Source organism: Sebastes umbrosus, chromosome 14, assembly GCF_015220745.1.
Source record: "Sebastes umbrosus isolate fSebUmb1 chromosome 14, fSebUmb1.pri, whole genome shotgun sequence".
Taxonomy (NCBI): Eukaryota; Metazoa; Chordata; class Actinopteri; order Perciformes; family Sebastidae; genus Sebastes; species Sebastes umbrosus.
Window position 1 is genome coordinate 25,239,797 of NC_051282.1, and position 22,751 is coordinate 25,262,547.

The 22,751-nt window shown below is 39.7% G+C and overlaps 1 protein-coding gene across 1 annotated transcript in view; it reads left to right on the forward strand.

Annotated features, from left to right (window-relative positions):
- The first annotated feature begins 1,961 nt into the window (after positions 1 to 1,961).
- LOC119502555 (protein tweety homolog 2-like) overlaps positions 1,962 to 22,751 on the forward strand; it is a 39,608-nt gene continuing 18,818 nt past the window's right edge. Inside the window, exons 1-4 of the mRNA XM_037793615.1 lie at positions 1,962 to 2,389; positions 8,680 to 8,852; positions 14,972 to 15,083; positions 21,820 to 22,040. Coding sequence (XP_037649543.1) covers positions 2,261 to 2,389; positions 8,680 to 8,852; positions 14,972 to 15,083; positions 21,820 to 22,040 — 635 coding nt within the window. The 5' untranslated portion in view covers positions 1,962 to 2,260. The remainder of the gene's footprint in view (positions 2,390 to 8,679; positions 8,853 to 14,971; positions 15,084 to 21,819; positions 22,041 to 22,751) is intronic.

Consider the following 22,751-nt stretch of genomic DNA (forward strand, 5'->3'; position numbering starts at 1 on the left):
AGTTAATGTGGTGATTCTGATACAGGTGTAAATTCCAGCATTTCACTGCTGGAAAAAAAACCCAGCACACTGTAAATTAAAGCATACAAGCCAACATACTGTCTGCAGCATCTCATTAATGCTCATTACTGATCACCTCAGTGCTCCTCATTGTCCACAAGAGGTCAGACATTAACAGCACAAGTCATAAATAGTGCACTAAATACCCCCCCTGCCTCTTTACACCAAAACACAGCAGCAGCACTTCGAGGCCAGAGTGCAGAGCTTTTTTCTTTTTTTATGTGACTTATTTATTGTGTAATCATCATTTTAAGTTGTTGAAAACAGTCATATGTGGAGAATAAGTACAAGCCATTGACATCCATATGGAGATTTGTGTGATCAGCATGTCTCTCCAGTGATCATTGATTTTTTTTCTGTTTCATTTGAGAGATTCTCATGTAATGTTTTCAGAGAGCAATCAGGATAGTAAACAATGTGGGATATAGGGAACACACGAACACACTGTTTTTAAAGTCCCATGCATTGAAATTCATGGATTTGGTCAAATTTAAAACTAATTATGTTCAGAGCAAGACATAATTCACTTCCGGGCAATGTTCAAAAAATGTTTTGTGACAGAGAGGGGGGTTATAATCTAAGAGGAAAATTGAATTAAAAAGCATTGTGTTCGAACAAAAAAGAAGAGTATGTGTATTTCAGTCTGTGGGGTGGATTTGTGGAATGGGTTAGGTGATAGGTTGAAGCGGAGCACAAATATAAATCACTTTAAAAAGCTATACGAAAAAGATATTTTTGGGAGGTATATGGTTGAGGAAGAGTTGTGATAAGGGTTGTGATAAGGTTTGTGCATTAAGGGTTGGTTTATATCTACTTTTTAACTCCGGATGGATATGTGGGTTGTAAATAAACTTGGGGATGCTGTTCATATATTTAATTTGGGATGTAAATAAATCTGGGATAGTTTTTATATTATATTATATTATCATTGTATGATATATGAGTTATTAGAGGAGAAGTGAGAAAGGGGTGGGGAAATATAAGTTTTACTTCTACCTACTCCTTTTCGGACACTATTACTCTTCACTGTTAAGAATTTCCCAGTAAATGTATGTTACCGTAAAATTAACATTATTATACTGTTGCTGAAATTTACAACTTTGTACTGTTAATGAAAAATACAGTTTGAACTGTTGTTTTTTATTAATTTGACAGTATTTTACAGTTAATTTACTGTTTAAAGATACATTATATAGCTGTTTTCACCTTTCTTTTACATTATCTTACTGATTTGTTTTAATGGACTATTTAGGTTGTATTTTTTACATACATTTTAATAAACATTATTTTTTGCCTAGATGAACAGACTTAGCCGGTTACAGACATAGGAATAGTCACACTAAATACAATTAAAGGTTGTTAGGAAAAAGACTATAATAGACTTGTTGACACTTTTCCTAAAATGTGTGTCTATAGCTGGCTACAAGCACAGAATGCAAACCAGAACAACATGTGAGTGAAGAACAATAAAGCTAATTCACTGATTTTACAATCATGTACAATGTACCAGCCTCACATGTGCAGATCAGGTCCCAGAATTAAAAAAAACACTGCATGAAACTGTTACTGATGATAGTTTAGACAGCTGATCAGCAGTAAAGGGATGTTTTTTTAAGAATGCATTATAGTTCAGTTAAAAAACGGCCTATGAGCGTAATTTAACAGGTTTTCTTTTGTATTAACAGTAAAGCACTGTTTTTAGCAATAACAGGTTAATACTGTTGAAATCCTGCTGTAAATTAAAAGCAATTGTTTACAGTGTTTGTTATTATTTTGTATCTTTTTTTATTTATTTTATGTTCGAAATAAAGTCTTTCATTCATTCATTCAGATTATTGTTGACTTCTCATAATGTGAAGCTCATGGAGGCCTGGCCCACTTGAGACTGGGAGCTGGTCGTCACGCCCTCTCTGCAGGAGGCAGCTTCAGCTGAAACATCACGTCACTCGGTCCTGTGTTGAGGATACAAACGCTTAAGATCTTTTAGTAGTTGCGCAACAGTTCACACAGAAGAGAAGAGAAGTATGGGAGTGGGAAGTAGTGATAATCTGCCCTGTTCTACTGAAGGTGTAATAATGGCATCAGAAGAACTTCCTCTTCAATGCTGAAGTCGCGTTTATTTTTTACTTTTCACCAAAACCTGGGAATATATCTGAGCGTGCTGTCAGGGGGTTTTTCGGACTGACTTTTTCCAGCAGGAATGGCCACTGCAAGGCTCGATTACGTTGCTCCGTGGTGGACATACTGGCTGCACAATTTCCCCCACTTCAATTTCTTTTTCCAGTCGGGCGACAACACTTTCAGACCGGAGGAGGCGAGCTATCAGCAGGTTGGTAACTGTGCCAGTGCGTAAAAGCGCACGTATAGTTTCAAAAGAGAATGTCGTGGACCACTCTGACAATGGTAAACAACTTATTTAAATGTACATCTAGACAAAAAGTAGTTTCAGACAAACTGCTGTGTTTAGTGATAAACGCTTATTTGTTTTTTACTTTCTGTCTCTGATGCATCAGTGGAGCTGCAAGTGTTGGTCCAAATGTCAGGAAGTATAAGAGCCCCATGCTGTCCTGCAGAGCTCACATGATGACACATGACCTGTATTAACTGAAATATGTCAGGTAGTAAACAACATGTACTGCAAGTGTTTTTACACATTGCTTAGAGAGACACAATAAACTTACTCTTTGTACTTTTAAATACTCATCATGTATATTACCCAACTGTATTTAATGTTAAAAAGTAAAAAAAAAAACATCACACTGCTCATTCTAACACTACAAACACATTCCCTCTAAGAGATGGATGTGTTCTGCCCTTTTCATGCTTTTATTTTAAGATAAATTGGAGTGTATGGAGACATATTTTTTTCTCATTGTAAAAAGATTGTTTTTCAAATTAAATATTTCAATTTCCCCAGAACATTTGTGGCCATTTGAGGCCATGTAAAAATGTCCCAAACTGTCTGTGGGCAGCAGAACCAGAGAGTCATTACAGATCAAATGGGCTGTGTGATGGGAAATATAAAATATGGGATGCCTGTGCTCAGTTGTTGCCATAGTTTTCCATCTGCAGTCCATCACTTCATTATGTTATGGAATTCATTTTCTCCTCTTTTTTGTCTGTTTGACAATCTAGATTTGTCTACAAAGAGCTTGGATTCATTCTCGCACAGTGTGTTGCAGTACAAATAAGTCACGTGATATCACGACAGCGTAGTTTGACTGGCATAAATTTAATTAAAAATCACTAATGAATTTCATGTGAGCCAAACTATCAACACTGCATTATTTGATTTATTCCAACCAGAATAATACAACTTTGTGTTAATTCGTTGCATGACAGATGATATTGTTGCTAAATCTAATTTAGAAACATTGTGGATATATTGGTTTTAGGAAAACATTGCATACAGATCTCATTTTCAGCTTGGAAAGACTTACTACACCCATTATTGTCTGGGTTATATTTAAAAAAATAACAAAAATCCTTCCCAAGAAATATGAATGAGTTTCTAAGTGTTTGTGTGTGGCTGTGTGTAAGTGCACTTCCATGTGGCACTGCTTGCTCCTTTTTGCCCTAGGACATTTATGAATATAGAAGCCATTACTCTGGCTTGTGTCCCTCACTGGATACCTCTCTGTTCATGTGTCAAGGTCCATGTGGGTCATTGAATCCCAGCAGTGTCACACTGACGCAGCTGAGCACCAGTCAGCGAGGAGTGAAGAGTGCCATGGTGGCGTCACAGAGACTGTTGGTAGTCTGTAGGGCTCGCACAGCCCATCAAGCCTGAAAATAACTCTTCATTTGACATGCTCATCTGTTGTCTTCTGAGGAAAGTGCAGAGCAGCTACAGACTGCATCTCCTAACGCTTATTGTTTAATTAAACTAGACAGGCATGCATACTTAAAACCTGCTTTATACAAGCTTTATTTTGGGAAGATAAAAGGTGATGACCGCAGATACTGTAGTTGTTTTCTCTCTCTCTCTTTTCTCCTCCCTCTCATGCAGCCTTCGCCTTGTTATGGCATCGCAGCCGGTGGAAATTGAAGTGCCTGCATGTCTAATTACAGAACAATGGAGTGGAAAATTAGAGGAGAGAGTGGAACTAGCAGTATGAGGGGCCTGAACTGAGTTATAGTGACAGAAAATCTAACTACGTAGACTCTACGCTCTTGGCTTATCAACGGTGTCCCAATAAACTGATGATTAGCTAATTATTGGATTAAGGTTTTGGCCTTGGTGCCAGTTAAGGTAGGGCATCTCTGCTGGCACCGGTTCTGTATTGACCTATTTCGTTTAAGGTGCAATTAATGTCACGTCACTGGGTCAACTGCAGTTTATTTCTGTGCAGTTACATTGAAACTGTTCAACTGGGCATGACTGGCCTTTTTTTCAGGCCACCATTGATCTTGGTTTGTAAAGCAATGCGCATCAACATCCCATCGATATTGTGTTTATTATAGGGCTGTTAATCTATTAAAATATTTAATCGTGATTAATTGCATGATTGTCCATAGTTAATCAAGATGATTTGCAATTTGATCGCACACTTTTTATCTGTTCAAAATTAAAGGGAGATTTGTCAAGTATTTAATACTCTTATCAACATGGGAGTGGGCAAATATGCTTGCTTTATGCAAATGTATGTATATATTTATTATTGGAAATCAATTAACAACACAAAACAATGACAAATATTGTCCAAAAACCCTCACAGGCACTGCATTTAGCATAAAAAATACACTCAAATCATAACATGACAAACTGCAGCCCAACAGGCAACAACAGCTGTCAGTGTGTCAGTGTGCTGACTTGACTATGACTTGCCCCAAACTGCATGTGATTATCATAAAGTGGGCATTTCTGTAAAGGGGAGACTCGTGGGTACACAGAGAACCCATTTTCATTCACATATCTTGAGGTCAGAGGTCAAGGGACCCCTTTGAAAATGGCCATGACAGTTTTTCCTCGCCAAAATTGAGCGTAAGTTTGGAGCGTTATTTTGCATCTTTCATAACAAGCTGGAATGACATGGTTGGTACCAATGGATTCCTTAGGTTGTCTTGTTTCATATGATGCTAGTTTTAAAACTGAGCCCACTACAACTTCCGAAAGATTGGTGACCCGTCGCATTTTTTAGAAGAAGTTAATAAAAAATTGCAAGTGGGCGTATGTAATCCGTAATCCGTGCCAAAATAGTTTCCTTCGAAACATAATTCACAGTGCAGTTTTGTTTTATGGAAACTTAATTTTTAGGAGACATGGCTGTTATTACTGTGTGCCTGTTCTTTCATCCTGAGCACTGTTGTTGTGAATCTAAGGGCAAATTAGGGCTCAGTACGACATGACTTGAAACAGAGTTTGAACAATGAAGGACTATGCAAAGAATATGCAAAAGAATATAATTTAAATTCAGTCCCAGTGTCAATGTCATCCAAATGGAATAATTAGTCACAGACATTGTAGTCAAGGAATAGCTCTGCTTAGTGCTTAGTCAGCCAGACCCAGACTTTCTGAAGTTGTGGGCACAACAACTTGAGTGCAAATAATTTGCAAGTAAAACCAATGTCATGCTCTTCTTCTTTGCCTTTTAAACTAACCAAGAGCTCAATGCTTTGAGTTTGAGCCCACTCAATTTAATGTCCCTAGTGATGATAAACAACCCGTTCTCTTTCTCTTCACCCTTTACCCTTTACCGTCTGTATGCAACGCACTGGGTTTTCAACTAACTCCAATGTACACCCACCCGCGTCATTATTAGATGCTCAGAGCAACTGACGTAGTATAAAGTGACTTTCACCCAGGAGACCGCTGTTTGTGTTCTGTGTGAAACTAAAAGTCAGCGTTGACTCAGAAGTCATTAGTCAGTCACGTCAACCATGATTTTTTCCTAACCCTAACTAACTAGTTTTGCTGCCTTAACCTAACTTCCTGTGAAGACGGAAGTTTATTTTGAAAAGACACAATGCATGTAACAAGTGTATATTGACACACCGTCATTGACACGTCCAAAACTGGCGTTGGAGGGGTACCTAGAGCATTATAGTTTGAAGCTTAGGGCCACTGACCAAGCCTCGGTATAGAGTGCTACAGGAATGAGTCCTAAACCCAGAAATGAGTTAGCATTTTAGCACTTCCGGTTCCCTCGTCTGGAAGTCAATGTTTTTTTTTAATGGGTTTTTAGTAAGATGCCTGAAATAAGGTCACAGCCTCGTTGTGTATACTCGCGCTCATGCAACCGTGGTGTAGTTTGTTTATAGCCCAATGTTTTGACTAACGGTTGCATTTACACTTAAAAAATCATAAAAGTTTCATCTCCATTTTTGTGGAGATTATCTTGCTGAACAAAACGTGTAAGTATCATAAACATTTGTTTTCCACAGAGCTTATTTTCTGCAATAATCTAAAACCCAGTGGAAAAATCCCATTGGGTTTTTGTCAAGGTATTCCAGGGCGATGATAACTTCCAGGTTGGCTTACAAAAACACGTCATCCCTGGAGCTCTCTACTTGATGGAGCGAGAATGTGTTGCGACCAACGCTAGGGGAGCCCCAGTTGGGATTTTTTTGGTTCCAATAACACGCAGAAAGTATGAGCCAATACCAATGTTTGTGCAGCAGTGTAAACACTTTTTAAATGATTGGAGATTTGTTTGATGAAGCTGTTGTAAAGACAAACATACATTTGTGTGTCTACAGCCTTTAGATGGCGTATGCAGTGGGAAATAAGCAACTGAAAACTATAACTAAATGGCCATATGTCATGTCTGTAAGAAAACGAGCAAAACAAACAGGATTATAAACTGATTGGTGTAAAGCAGGAAATATTCCCCCGAGTATAATCTGATGCAAATAAACAACGCCATTTGTGTTTGCCTCAGAGCGTACTGCCAATTTCTGTATTTTTTTTACTCGCTATGTAGTGATAAAAGTAACAGCTTTGCAGAGAATAAAAAAAAAATCAAAGGGCCAAGGGGATTTATCATGAAATAGTCTGAGTACAGAGTGTTTCGTGTCCATATACAGACTGTTTCAATACAGCATTCCCTGTTTTCTCTACATCAGTGTTTCTCTCCATCCTTCAGGCTTTGACTATTTTGTACACTCAGAAATCACAAGACTGAATGAAAGCCATTGTGTCACATGATCCTCCCCTCCCACAGCCTTGGATCATTTCTGTTTTTTAGCCACAGTTCAAGAAGTTCTGCTGTGGCAGAAAAATCTACACAAGTCAAGTCAAACTTCTATACAGCTATCCCCTTTTGCTGTAGGCAGCAGTTGATCGATGGATGAGTTAACAACACGCTAACCTCAACAATATCTTTACCCATGAGTGTTGTTTGATGCTGGTGGGTTGTTTTCACTCAGGCTGTCAACCTCTGGGGTGGCGGGGTCACCCAGCCTGACATGTCAAGACCACACATAACAGCTATCTGCCTCTTTACTGATATTTGTGGATATAATCAGCTGGTTAGACTGTTATCAGGTTGTTAAATGGGTGTTATCAGTGGTTATAAGCGTCATAGATGTGGGTCAGAAGGGGCCTGTTACACCTACTAGTAGGTTTTATCATTGATTCACATGGGCAATCACAAGGAGTAAAAGAAGACAACAGCGACTCCTGGCAACTGTAGTAATTATGACAGGAGCGAAAGAAGAAGTCTGGTGCTGCAGTATTTACAGCGTGAAACTCCATAACATCGGGGTGACGGATGGGACACGAACACAGTACTTTCACCCAGGAGGTCGAGGTTCGCAACCTGTGTGAAACCAACAATGTGTAGTTGTCTTTGTGTTCACAACTTTAAGTTTTACTTTCACTTTCGAGGCGTAGTTATTTTAAACCTAACAAAGTGGTTTTGTTGCCTAAACGTGTTAGAACGTGTTGCTTTTAAGTTTCACTTTCACTTTTACAATGTAGTAGGTGTAGCAGGCCCCTACTGACCCACATCTATGAGGCTTATAACGACTGATAGCGCACATTTAATGAGCTGATAACAGTCAAATCGGGTGATGTAATGTGCTGAAAAGTGCTTAGCTTTGACTTTAAAAGGAACAGTGTGTAACAATTAGGGGATCTATTGGCAGAAATGGAATATAATGTTAATAAGTATGTTTTCTTTAGTGTTTAATCACCTGATAATAAGAATCGTTGTGTTTTTGTTAGCTTAGAATGAGCTGTTTATATCTACACAGGGAGCGGGTCCCCTCTTCACGGAGTCTGCCATGTTGCACCGCCATGTTTCTACAGTAGCCCAGAACCAACAAACCAAACTCTGTTAATTTTTCCTGCTTGGGCTGGAGTCGGTAACGTTACCCGCTCTCGTCACCGCCGCCTCTCTCTCTTGCTTCACCATTCACTTCCCACGTACACACAATCTACACACTGGCTCTACTCCAAATTAAATACTCTTACAACAACTGGCTCTAGAGAGGGCCATTCGCGTTTTTGCGTCGGCCACCGTAGCTCTCCAACTTGCTGTTGATGTTGGTTGCAATCTCCTCACCTCACCGCTGGATACCGCCAGATCCTACACACTGGGCCTTTAACTGATGGAATTTTTTTTTTTTTTGTCTTTTGCCTCTTTTCTCTCTCCACTCTCCTGCCCCCCCCCCCAGTCTCTGATATTTCTAGCATGTGTTGGTGCAGTGGGTCTGGTTCTGAGCCTGCTGGTTCTGGCAGTATGCCTGGTCTGCCTGTGTTGCTGCCGCAGGGAAATAGATGAAGACACCAAAAGGCCTGATACCTGCTGTCTCACCTGGTCTGCTGTCATCACAGGTCTTATTATATGGTGAGTCTGAATGGTTAAATGGTCAAATGATGCCACTGTGTTTCTTTTTGTGCACCTAAACTCACAGACTGACATGTGATAACCTTGATCAATAACTCTACATATGCATTAACAAAGTGAAAGCTGTTTTTTACTTTTTGGGGGGGATTTTCTGGGATTAAGCCACTCATCTACTTTAGGAAAAGCAGCAAAAAAATGTCATCCAGACATTCAGGAAGACGGACGATAGTATCACTAATGTTGGATTGGTAATGGAATCTATCCCTCCTATATTTTCTGACGTCATCACCCTAAAAACATTACAAATCTGCAAACAAAATCCTCAATTTGAATAAAGTATTTCAGTGTATTAAATGAATCTTTTTTTTAATAAATCAACTTTCTGTAATGAATGTAACTCGTCAGTGTGGGCCTCCCTTTGTGTGCAGCAAGCTGGAGAGCAAACTGTTTCTTGACAGCAGTGAAAAAGTTGTTTTTGAAAGGCTAAAGGCCATGAATCATGGAAATTATTACAACTATCTTTTTTCAATAAATCTTGACTTTTGGACTTATTGGAAATGTTTGAATCACAGGAGTCGGAAACAATCTTACGCAGCCACCAGTCAAATCTAATTCTGTGTAGTAAGATACTAATTATATTAGTGTTGCTAATGATCTTTATCTGCAGCTGTGCACAAATACTTGGTTTAAACAGAATGGGGCATATAAATATCTTTTTGAACAGTCTTATGTACAGACTTTTGTACAAATTATCCCTTAAGCGTGTTATTACAGTATGATTACATGTGCATATCTATTTCTGACAACCTCAGAGCAGACAAATCCTCGTGCAGCCCCTGTGCCCGGACCCCACGTTGGGAACTACCGATCTAGGCTAACTTGAACAAAGCATGGGACTGTCAAAGGAAATGAAGCTCAAATTCAAATAGTCAAACAACTCTATCAGCTGTTTATCCCATGTTCAGTTTTACAGTATCGTAGGCTGTAACAAAGAGTGCTAATGCACAACTCCACTGCTCTCCTTCTTTCTAAAGAATACAAATAAAGCTAGTTAAGCTGGGGTGTTTCTGACAGGCCACATTATCAGCAGGGCCCCCGATCAGCTGACGGCGAGGTGAACAGAGCGCTAAATCCCTCAGCTGACTGTTCAGCTCACCACGCCCGCCAAAACTTTGGCACTGATTGCTCAGCTTGGTTCATTTAAACGCTCTACCAAATCATAACGCTGCAGCCTTAGATTTGGCCTTTAATATTGTGCTTTTACACTCTTGCTTTGTGCTTTCTCCATTGTTAAAGTTACAGTGTGTAACATTACAATGATTTCGAGAAAGATTAGCATGGCCACTACCATTCAAGAAAAGAGCTGAAATGAAAAGTGGCTCTATCTAGTAATCAGAAGGGGAATAACGGAAGTATGAAGTATGTCCACCATACTTCTGTTTACGGTTAATGTCAGAAATAAAAGTCTCCAGATAGAAGTCTCTGAAATGAGGCACCAAGAAGGCTTGATTAAATTTGCGTATACAGATCCGCTCAAACTTGTGACATTTATTTCATTTATATAAGTGTTGGGCTTTAACTTTGTTAGCTTTCTGTGTCCGTACCAAGCTGCTACGGCACACAAGGCCTCTTGTGTTGTTAATTGACTGGGCATGATACTGTTTAGCAAAGAAGCTCTGGTCTCTGAGCTCTCATCTCTCTCTCTCTGTAGAACTGATTCCAAGGGACGTTAATATATTCAGCTCAACAAATTATAAAAACAAACCTTTGAATTCAACATCCAATTAATAATCTGGCCATGAATTAGTTGGCAGTCTTTACATTACAGAGCAGGTTTTTGTTGTATTTCCTGCTCCTTCTTTTTCGAAGTTTACTTGCTGTTAACAGCATTTTGTCTTGACATGTTTTTAATGTTTAATACCTATTGACTGGCGTCGCTATTGATGGAAGTTTTCAGCTGTGGCAGCTTAATTGAAAATGTGCTTGTGACACATTTTTGATGGCTTTTATGCTCGACTGGATCAAAGAGTACAGAATAACACAAAGAGATGCATATAAAACGGAAATTCTCTCATATAATATGGCACACAACTGTACATATTTTGTCCTTTCGTTATGCTGGGTCATGGGGTTTCTATTATGAGTAGGAACATGCTTTAATGTCATTTAAGAAAGATCTAATTGTTCATCACGATCACCCACGTTCACTTTTTCCAGCTTTTAATTCAGCCTGATGCTCGAGAAGAACTACTTCTGCAGAAAATAGAAAAAGGATTTAAGAGCCGCTGCACCTCTCCGGATGATTATTTCTGACCTCGGGAGAATGAATGGGGGTAAATTAAGGTTAAAGCTAGCAAACAAATCTAATATTCAAAAAATTCCTTCCTGCCTGTGTCGGTTTCTGTTAACCCCTGATACAATTTATTATAGCAGCGATACACTGGTCTCCATAAAATTGAGGCATTTATCTGCTATTACGTGTTATTACATTCAGTGTGGCCATTTGTTCTGCTTGCGACACGTTTTGAATACTAAGATGCAATTGTCCAGTCATCACACAGCCTGTGAAGTGATCCATCCTCGGAGGAACAAAGGCACTAAATATCCTGGAGTGCACATATGCTCTAGTCCTATTGTTTATTGTGTTGCTTTCTTTTTTAGCTGCTGCAGACAGGAGCTTTTTTTCAAAGCCACAAAACTACTAATGCCTCCCTGGAGGCTGAACTCATGATGTCCTGTGTCATTACTGTTTCATTACGGTGTCGTTAGTGGGTCTTTTCTGGTCGCTGACATGTCACTAGGCAGGCCACAGGGTTGATGAAGAGCTCATTGTCCGGGTCGCCGCAGATCGACTGAAACAAAAAATCTCTTTTTGATGCGTAAAGCAAGTTGTCTTTAAACTGCTGAATGAAGTCATTTTTAAAACCACATCCATGCATTTTTGCTTGTAAGGATTACTGTCAGGGCTGTCAATGGATTCAAATATTTAATCGCGATTAATCACATGGGAGTGGGCAAATATGCTGCTTTATGCAAATGTATGTATATATTTATTATTGTAAATCAATTAACAACACAAAACAATGACAAATATTGTCCAGAAACCCTCACAGTTCCTGCATTTAGCATAACAAACATAATGCTCAAATCATAACATGGTAAACTGCAGCCCAACAGGCAACAACAGCTGTCAGTGTGTCAGTGTTCTGACTTGACTATGACTTGCCCCAAACTGCATGTGATTATCATAAAGTGGGCATGTCTGTAAAGGGGAGACTCGTGGGTACCCATAGAACCCATTTTCATTCACATATCTTGAGGTAAAAGGTCAAGGGACCCCATTGTAAATGGCCATGACAGTTTAGTGTAAGTTTGGAGCGTTATTTAATCTCCTTCACTACGAGCCAGTATGACATGGTTGGTACCAATGGATTCCTTAGGTTTTCTAGTGTCATATGATGCTAGCTTTAAAACTGAGCCCAGTAAAACCTCTGAAAGATCAGCGGCCCGTGGGACTCTTAAGAGGTTAAATTTGCGTTAATGTGTTAAATAAATTAGTGGCGTTAAAACAAAATTGCATTAACGCGTTATCATAGTGTTAACTTTAACAGCTCTAGTTTATTACCAAACAACTGAACTGCATTCTCAATTACGTTTCGAGGGAAACCACATTACGGTCGCAATTTTAAACAGTCTTAAACAGTTTAAACATGGTTAACATTGTAAATTGAAACAAAGCAAAACAAAAAACGCAACAACACTACTTCTTTCGGTTTAGGCAACAAAACTATTTGGTTAGGTTTAGTAAAAAATTATTATGGTTTCATATGATGGCAGTATCTTCACTCTAGCTTTAAAACTGAGCCCGCTACAACCTAAAAATCGCAAGTTGCATTAATGCGTTAAAGAACTCAGTGGCGTTAAAACTAATTTGTGTTAACGCGTTATTATCGCGTTAACTTTGACAGCCCTAATTACTGTAATTGTATATATTTTTTTGCTCCAACTCGATTGTAGAGAGAATGCCCTCAATGCCCCTCATCATAACCAGAGGAAACTAGTTTAATAGATGAGACACAGGCAGTGGTTTTCATTATGCTTACAAGGTTACAGTGACAGGATGCTAATGGACACAAAAAGAAACACGCATTAGCATTTAATACATCCTGTCGGGGTGCGTGTGCGATATGTCACCGTGAGTCTGCATACACTCCTCCACATCCTGTCTTTGCACTTACCTAACTTCCTTTATTGTCTTTGTCTCACTGCGGAGGATGACAGTGTTAACCCGGCCATGTGTCTACCTCGCTATTGTGTACGAGTTTTGTGGATTTTGCAGCACAGATGGTGTTAAAAGTCCTCAACATATGAGTCACAGTGAGAGCAAACTAGGACTTAGTTTCCCCAGAAACAACAGTCCTGCTCTGACTTCCTGTTATCTGAAGCTTGATTGATGAGCTCCCCCGTCTAGCTGTGGGAAATGCCCCTAAAACACGGTTGAAAGTGCCACTAACCTCCGACCTTTGTGCAGAGTGACCTCGCCGCAATCGAGTATGATGAAATGGTATCGTTGGTCATGTCAGTGTGGACTGCTAGCAGCAGTCGGGCTACACTGACTCTGGGGGTTAGGACACTAATCTTCCCTATTACAGAGGCTCAGGCTGCAGGATGGCAGGAGATAGGGATCCTCTGTATTCCACTCGGATACATTTTCGGATGTCAAACAGAAGTCTGATGTGGTTTTTTTAGCCATGAATGGGAACAAACAAATTCAAAGCTACTGCTGAAAATAGAGGGTTTGATGTGTTTAGCTGAGGATCTGTGTGTATGTGAGAGAAAAGGCTATAACAGATGGAAGTAATAAAGGGTGGAGGGAGGGATCTTAGAGGAAGAAATATGACAAATATAAAAATGTTATCTTTCACATATCAGTTCCAGTACATGCAGCCCATATGGCAGACAGGAGGAGATGAGTGGAGGAAGTAGCACGGGAGAAAAGATGTTCTAAGACTGCAAATTTTTTATTCAACTTTAGACATAATACAAAAGAAGCAGAGCTGCCCCCTCTGATGTAGTCGACCTCTGGTTCCCAACCTTTTTCCTGAAGGCACCCATTTCTATCATTGAATAAACTGATGACCCCTGACATATTTATGGATATTTAATATATGCAATGCACAACATTACCAGTACAGAACAACTGATAAACTGTACAATTAACCCACATAATTAACACAATAACTGCAGGAAGTAATTTTTTTAGAAACTTTTAATACATATCTCTGTCTGTGTTATGTATTTCTTTCATTTTTAACAATCATACATACTCAATAGGCTTCTTTCTTTTGACAAATTCAGTGTTTTCTTCTCCCTGATGCTTGGCCATTGTTCTATTAGCTCTTTGGTTTTTTTAACTTCGTACTTTTCTAATGCAGGATGAGGCCGTTTAGCAGAGAAGGAAGGCTCTGTGAATATAACTTGTGTTCAGGTCTTTGCTGTGTCCTTATCCTGTTTGTATCTTAAATAATAATCCAAACGTATAACAAAAATAACAATTTCAGTTAGTTGACTTCACAGAGATGAATGAAATGGTCTTAGTCAACTGAGATTTCTTTTGTCGATTACTCGGTTTTTTTTTAATCCTGAATGACTTATTTCAAGGGCTGTTGTCGACCAAAGAAATTCTCGGTCGACTAACACTCATACAATTTTGTCAACTAATTGAGTTGATTTAACCGGCAGGTTTGTAAAACTGAGTTTCTCCCTAAAGAATCACCTAAAAGCACCACTTTAAATCTTGTGTTTACCAGAGATGTGGTCATAAGTTTCTTGTAAATATGTCATTCAGCAAGCTTATCGTCTAAAAAAAGAAAGAATAAAGGTTCAAGTGTATGAAGAAGATTACAAAAAACAATACAAAGCCTTTACTGGTATGATACATATTTCCCCTAAAGCCTCAACGCCCCCCCTTCGGGAGTTGTGAATAGCATTTCTTTGTCTCGCTTGTCTTCTAATAACCTCATGCAGTCCCTTATCAACGAGTACCCTGATGAAACAAACAGTGAATTAATTATGTTTATTTATTTATTCATTAAAATCTCTCTTTTTTTTTCCCACAGTTCTGCTGTTGGAGTGGGTTTCTATGGAAACAGTGAGACCAACGATGGGGTGTACCAGCTGACCTACTCGCTCTACAACGCCAATCACACGTTATCTGGCATCAACAATCTGGTGAGAGGAGCGTGCCAAGCTCTCTTCAATCTACGATCGTATCAGCGTCCTAAATATTGGATGTGATCTCTGAAATGATTTTTATTCATACCAGTTACAATTTAATAATTTTCCAGTTGAATTAGTGTGAGTTGCGTGGCGATAAATATGTCAGAGTAGTAAATAATATGGACATTAATTTTACTGTGAATAAGTGCTTGTCCCATGCTTCATATATTTTACCAACATTTTTTGATTAGCTTGACAGCACAAAACCTAATCTTTTCATGGCTTCCTCTGCTTGGAAACAGTGATTTACAGCCGGTAGACACCAGAACCCCTTCGTCTACTAATGGGGTGTGCATCTGTCTCAAAGCTAGCACTTCACTGCGGGGGGTCTGTATCCGCTTTTTGTCACAGTGAAGGAATTGAGGTGACTGCTGCCTCAGGATTTGTAAATGGGGGGTTCTTGCTATACAAGTGCTGACCTGCATTCAGGGAAGTTATTTGGGAGGCTTAGGGGGGAGGAGGAGGAGGGATAGCGAAGAGGAAGGAGAACAGGGGAGTCAAAACAAGGCCCTGCGAGAGGCAATAATCTCAATGAGGAAGAAGAGGATTAACTCCATCTACAGTGCATTAATGGATGTTAAGCCTCTCCTCTTTCCATCGCTCTCAGTCTAACTATCTATACTGTATATGTGTCTGTGTGTGCCTGACCATGTCACTATGTCACATATCAACGTATCCTCATGCAACGGTTCGTCTGATATCTTACGAAAAGTTATTCATCATTTTTCATGCGTTTTCCTACGAATGTCCAGCAACACGTGTCAATTTCTGCTCGTTACATGCATATAGTCTTTAAAATAAACTTCCGTCTTCACAGGAAACTACTTGGTTAGGTTTAAGCAACAAAACTACTTAGTTAGGTTTAGGAAAAGAACAACTTAGTTAGGTTTAGGCAACAAAACTACTTAGTTAGGTTTAGGCAACAAAAGTACTTGGTTAGGTTTAGGAAAAGATCTCAGTTTGGGTTAAAACAACTGAAAGGGGAGTTAATTATGTATGGAAGTTACAGTATGTGACAAATAAATCAACGTTGACTTCTGGTTTCACACTGGATACAACAAAGTCCGTCGTTTTTTGACCCACCCTTCCACTCCAACCGTTATACTTCCTGGTTCACAATTACATGTAATACATACCAATTGATTTTTCGGGATATATACAAATTACATTGCATTACTTTATGTAGGCATAGCTACAAATGGTGTATGAGAACAGCCTGTACGCATCCACTTAAAGGCCTCATATGCACACATATTGTATTGATGTATGGACACAAACAGCTTTGTCTACGCTCTTTCCTTGTCTGTGCTGAGATTTAGATTTAATCCATTTTTAGCTCACACTTCAGTTTGTGTAATGCAACAATTTGGGTCATGATGGATAAAGGGATGAAATATACACTTAGTTACCAGTTTATTATCGCCCTGTTTTAATGCAGCAATCATGAACGTTGCTTATAATGTTCAGGTTTTCGTTGAAACTGTTTTAGAGAGGTGTTGATTCAACTTTATGGTCATTTTGGAAGCTCTATTTACTCTCCCCTTGTTGGTATGAATTCAGTGGATAAAATATTAGAAACATATCTCAGTATAATTCAACGTGGCAAACTACATCCTCCAAAATGACCATAAAGTTGAATCAACACCTCTCCAAAGCAGTTTCAGTTGTATTGGACTGCATTCGTTTCAGCTCGGTGTAACAAATAACCCGGAGAAAGGAGGTGTAGTTTGCAGTACAGCCTTTTCTTTGTGCTGTAGGAAGTAAATGAGATTCAGCTCTGATGAGTTCACATCCTTGCTGCTGAGTTTCTCGGCTGCATCTTGGTATTGATTTGATCCTGTAGCATGATGTATACCATGGCTGCATCAGATATGTTCCCCAGGGAACTAAAGGCTTTCTCACTTGCAAGATCATAGCTCGCTGTAATGTACTCCACTTCCAGAGCTGATGAGCTGGCCAGCTGTCCATCCCATAATGCCAAAGCTGCTCTAGTCTGTGTTTAGTCTTGTGATTGAAAGAGTAATTTCTCCACTGATCTTTATTGGTTTACCAAATCCTTTCTTGGCCTTTCATGTGGGTTTCTAATAAGTTGGTTCAAAAGAAATCACTCCTTTGCTCCTGATGGCATTCAACATGGTGGCCGGGTCACAAACTTTCTCATTTTACAACTAAACAGTATACTACAAGATGTTTATGAAGACATTTGAGGCAACAACAATGCAGAGATTCTTTGTTCATATTTGATCAGCGCTGCCTAGTTTGACCGTTCGATCGGAGTTCACGAGATCTGCGAGCAGTGATTGACAGCTGCTTTAGAGACAGCTGGGTTCTGATTGGTTGTTTTCCTTTTGGCGCGTAGAAATCTTGCAAATAGAGAGGTGAAGTCCCGCCCCTTCCGTTGGACCACCATGGGACCTTATTTCGTAAAAAAACATATGAACGGTAGTCATATAGAGAGACAAATATTTATTTTTATCCTGTTTGAATTGCGCCATGAATCACACATATGATATTTGTCAATTTAAAAGATCATTTTGCAAGTCAAGAAAGCCTCAGTTTGTTGTAAAACTGTTGCAGTATAAGACTGTTAATATACGACTACACACCCAAAAGTCGCGTAAGTGACGTCTCTCTCTCTGAAGCTACGATGCCTTGTGTTACCTACTGGGATAAACTCGCAACAGCAATGGGTCTCGCTCGTTCTTTCACTTCCCGGCTGATAAAAAGACCAGGAGTCGCTGGATAAAACACATCAGATAAGATAACGTTTCATCGGTGCGTGGAACATAGCTAACTGTTGGTGACGTATACTGTGCGAAACAAGAGATTGTAGTTCAAGAGATGGTTCACTGAGCAGTTTCACACAAAACTAAATGATACTACGACAAACCTACGACAAACTGAGACTTTCTTGACTCGTAAAATTAGCTTTTAAATTGACAAACATCATTGTATATATTTCTTTTCCGAGAATAAGGTCCCATGGGGTCCACCGGAAGGGGAGGGACTTCGCCTCTCCTGTGCTGATAGAGATTCACACTAGGAGCTGTTGGCTTGTTAAGGCTCTTCTCATCATAAGATATGCCCTCTCACACACTGCGAAGGATCATCATGTGTCATAGAGGGAACGCTTCGATCAGGGGGACCATTCTGCCTCTCGCTATTGAAGGGGGCTATTGATTGTTCGGAGGCATCCTTTTATTAGAGCTTTATTTTCCAGTGTTCAGCTCGCAATATTAAGAGCTCGTCAGTGCCGCCTGGAAATAATGGATGAGAAAACACAGCAATCACACTACATCAAGAGTGTGTGCTTCCAATTTACGACCGCGGTTACACTTTTATATATAGCCCTTCCTCTTTGAAGGTGAAAGCTGTCTTGTGATTCTTGGAACAAAATGATTACTACTTTCTGCACCATACATCAGTTCCCCTGAATGTCTCTCCGATTTCTCAACGTATTACCTTGCATGACTTTAAACCGCTGTGATCATATATATATATATATTGTTTTATTGTCACGGTTAAATCTCAGATACATAAAATCACCAAAGGCGGAAGAACAGTTCAGTTGCATGTGAATTTGCACTGGGAGTGCTGCTGCTGTGAGCTTCAAATCAGTCAGTTTCGTTTAACAGGCGTGTCCAATATGGAGAAGCCTCCTTGTGACCCGCTTTCAGTAAAAGTGAGCTTTAATCCATTTTAAGAGAAGACGGGACGGTCCAGATTAGGGAAATGTGGATCACCCAGAGCAGCTAGCTGATGGATCCCATTTCTCACACTCAGGCGTACTGGCTTGCAGATAAGATTCGGGGCATTGTGGCAGGAGCTGTGAGAGATGATGAACATAGAGGTGGGGAGTGAGAGCGGTTTACTGGCAATCACATATCCCCCCCTGGGAGTTCTGGGAGTGGAGGATGGGCCTGTATCTTCGCCTCATCTCCACATGGATACTCTTTCTTGCCCATTAGGCACATCCCTCTAGAACTTAATCAGCAGTGTTTGAAATGTTACAGTGTGAAGGAGACTGACTGAGATACGTTTTTATCTCCTACGTGGGGAGTTTTCGTAGCGTGGGAAAGAACAGCGTTACTCAGAATACTTGAGTGTGTTGGAGAAGTCATGGGTGTAATGGAGGAAAAGATGAGAGATAAAGAAAGTGGGACTGCTGCAAACCGCTTCGGATTAGAATATAGACAGTAACATCTGTTCAGAATTAGTGGAGCCTCCTACTCAGTGTAATGTTAAATATACTGTTCTAGCTAAGTCATTGTGGTGTGGGTGGTGTCATTTTAAAACCAGGGTCCTCTTACTAACTTCTTGCGAGTTTAAGAGAACCTTTACAGTATATTTGCTGTTCCTAGAACTTCACTTTTTTGGACAGAATTTGTAAATGTTGTTTCTATTTAATCTAGAATCCCCAACCATGAAGGAATAGTTAGACATTTTGGGAAAAAGGCTTTCTGGTGGAGCGTCAGATCAACTCCATTCTCATATTTGTCCCTTAAAGGTACAGTGTGTAGCATTTGGTGGCATCTAGTGGTGTGGTTGCAGATTGCAACCAACTGAGTACCCCTCTGCTCACTCCCCCCTTTCCAAGACTGCGGAACGTGACCCGGCGAGTGGAAAACCAAAAGTAGCCCAACTGGGCAGAAACCAGCCCAATCTGGCAATACTGGTAATGACAAACATGTAAAAAAGACAATTCACCATTTTAATTGACCTATAGAGATGCTCCTATCTCTAACCTTAAACATTTAGATGCTGGCTATTACTCAGCTTTTACATTTATTACTGACGACCCAAATGGTACCCATCATTATGTCTTGTATCAGAAGGTGGGCTGGCACTCCCTCTCTGCCAGGCGAGATCAGCACTTCTATCTATTAATCTATAAAGGACTACTTCAAAAAGGACCACTTTATTTATTGTTCCTCTCACTCCTGTGATATTATACTTATAATACCCGTTTCCAGCCTGGCTTACACTTTATGTTCCCGCAGTAAATACTACTGTAATCTTGGAGAGACAGCTTCCAGATATTTTGCCCCGTTTGTCTGGAATAATTTACAGAGACGACTTACACTTGACACGCTGATATCGATAGGACACTTCAATTTATTTTTACATCCTTTTTATACCTATGCCAAGGATATTTCAGAAAGCATTTATTCATAAGTCGCCATGCTGTTGTCTTTATGTGTGTATGTATATTTAAATATTGCCATTTTATTACCATATTTCTAGGTCATTACCATTATCATTATTGGTTTATTATTTTTTCTCTGTCTCACTTTATAAATGAGATCTTCATCTCAATATGACTTCCTGATTAAACAAAATATATACAGTGCACTATTCTATTTCTTGGCTCTGAGCAGTTGCCGAGCAACCAGCAGAGAAACAATTACTTACCTTTTTGTATGGCTTAAGATTTTGAGATATAACGTGTTAATTGGTGAGCTTTAAAGGTGCTGGGAGGCTAATTTCAAGCCATAGACTGTATATAAGAAGTGGACGTCACCCATTAGTTTGTAGACTGCGTTTTGAGGCCATTTTCGTCATCGCAATCTTGGTTTTTGGCCGTCACCATCTTGTTTTTTTGCAACCAAAAGTGAGTGGGTGGAGTTAAGTACAACCGAATAAGAAATTTTTATGTGACCAAAATGTTACAATTACCTTTCATGAACAGAAAACACACTGTGAAAGGATTAAAGTTGTAAGACAAAAACACAGACAACTCCCAGTCCAGACAACGTCAATCACAAGGTAGCTAAGCCTTAAAGCATCCCCTGCTTTACGGTCTATTTGACTCTAAATGGGACCATAGTTTGCTAAATGAACATCATGCTGTATTGAAGAAGACTTGAAACTAGCGATTGAGACCATAAAATCATGTTTACAATGTTTACTGAGGTAATAAATCAAGTGAGAAGTAGGCTCATTTTCTCAAAGACTTCTATACATTCTGACTTATTTTTTCAACCAGAGGAGTCGCCTCCTGCTGGCTGTTAGAAAGAATGCAAGTTTAAGACACTTCCGCATTGGCTTCACTTTTCAGACCTGGAGGTTGCTCACTGTTTCAAACACATATTTTCAATTTTGATAGCTTTTTGTTCACATTTACAGAGTGGATTGCACCTTTAATGCCCCTTGAACCTTTTGTGCCTGTGACTCTCAATAAAATTTAGCTATGGTACTGAAATAATTCAACCTGTCAGCATCAGGCTAAGAATTGACCTGTCTCTAACTCCATTGATGCTGTGAAACTGCAGGTGTTTACAGCATCACGTTGTTTTTTTTTGTTCAAACAGAAAAGTAAAATGTATTTACTCTACTCCGCCATGCCTCCTCCCACTCCATTCTGACTATCAAAGACCCCTGTGATAACAGGTCCCCCCGGTATTGTTATCAGTATTCCACTCTAACGTTGTTTACCTGAATAAAACACACGGTTGAGAAGAAAAGTTAATCTTTCTCTCAAGGGAGTGCTCCTTTGGTTCTTTCACCTTTCTCTGTATTTTCAATTTTCTTTTTATGAATATCTGTTTATGAATTTATTTATGTTGCTGTTTCCTTCTGACCCTGTTTTCTCTCTGATTCTTCCTCACCTCCCTCACCCCCTCCCTTATCCTGTTACTACTATTTCCTCTTATTTCTCCCATTCTCTTATCTTCATTTTATTTTCCAGGTTGAAGGATCTCTGGGCGATGTTAAAACTGGGCTGAAGCAGCACCTGGAACGCCTGGATGAAATCTTCGCCGCGCGGCCCGAGTACCTCCAAGCTCTGCGCTTCATGCAGCTGATGATCAACAACGTCATCCGCGAGATGACCACTCTGCCGGATATCAACAAAGCCAATGTTGACTTGGGAGCCATCGCTGACCAAACAGCCTTGGTTGAGTATTACAGGTAGGCGGAGCCTTAGTTACTCCCCTGGGGTGATTGACAGTGTTTTATTTCATCTGTGATTGGTAGAAGTAAACAGAGCGGGACTTTAAGTGATCCAGACCAGACACAGAGCAGATGGGATTTTATTGATCTTCCCTCCGGAACACGGACCGGAAAAGCTATTTTCTCCTGATTGCTAAATAAATGAAAGCTGAAATTGAGCTTATTGCCCACTGTGCAGTTTGAGCTCTAATGCGTATGTTCCAACAGAGCGTTATGCATGGAAGAGTGGCTATTAGACCATAGATGATCTCCTTGCGAGCAGACCACTGCCTATTCTGAAACTGTCTATTCAAAAAGGAACTGTGATAAAGGCCCAAACTGAAAATCCAATAAACAGAGAGAGAAATAATAAACCCAATCAACAACAAAGTAGTCCAAATGAATAAAATATCCAGCATTAATTTTTGCAGGGGGGATGCTAATTTATGAGGCTCCAAATGCCACTGCTCCAAACTGTGAGTGTAATTTTACAGCTTCGGCAGCTTGTTTTATTCTCCAGCACATAAAACTTCACGGCGCCGTCGTGCCGTGAAGTTTGCACATTTGCAACCTGTTCATTACAGTACTGAAAGAGTATGTGGGACTACATTGGAAGTAGAGACTCACAGGAGATAGATTTAGGGTAGTATGGCACCTTCTGTTGAAGGATTTGTTTGATATACATTATAG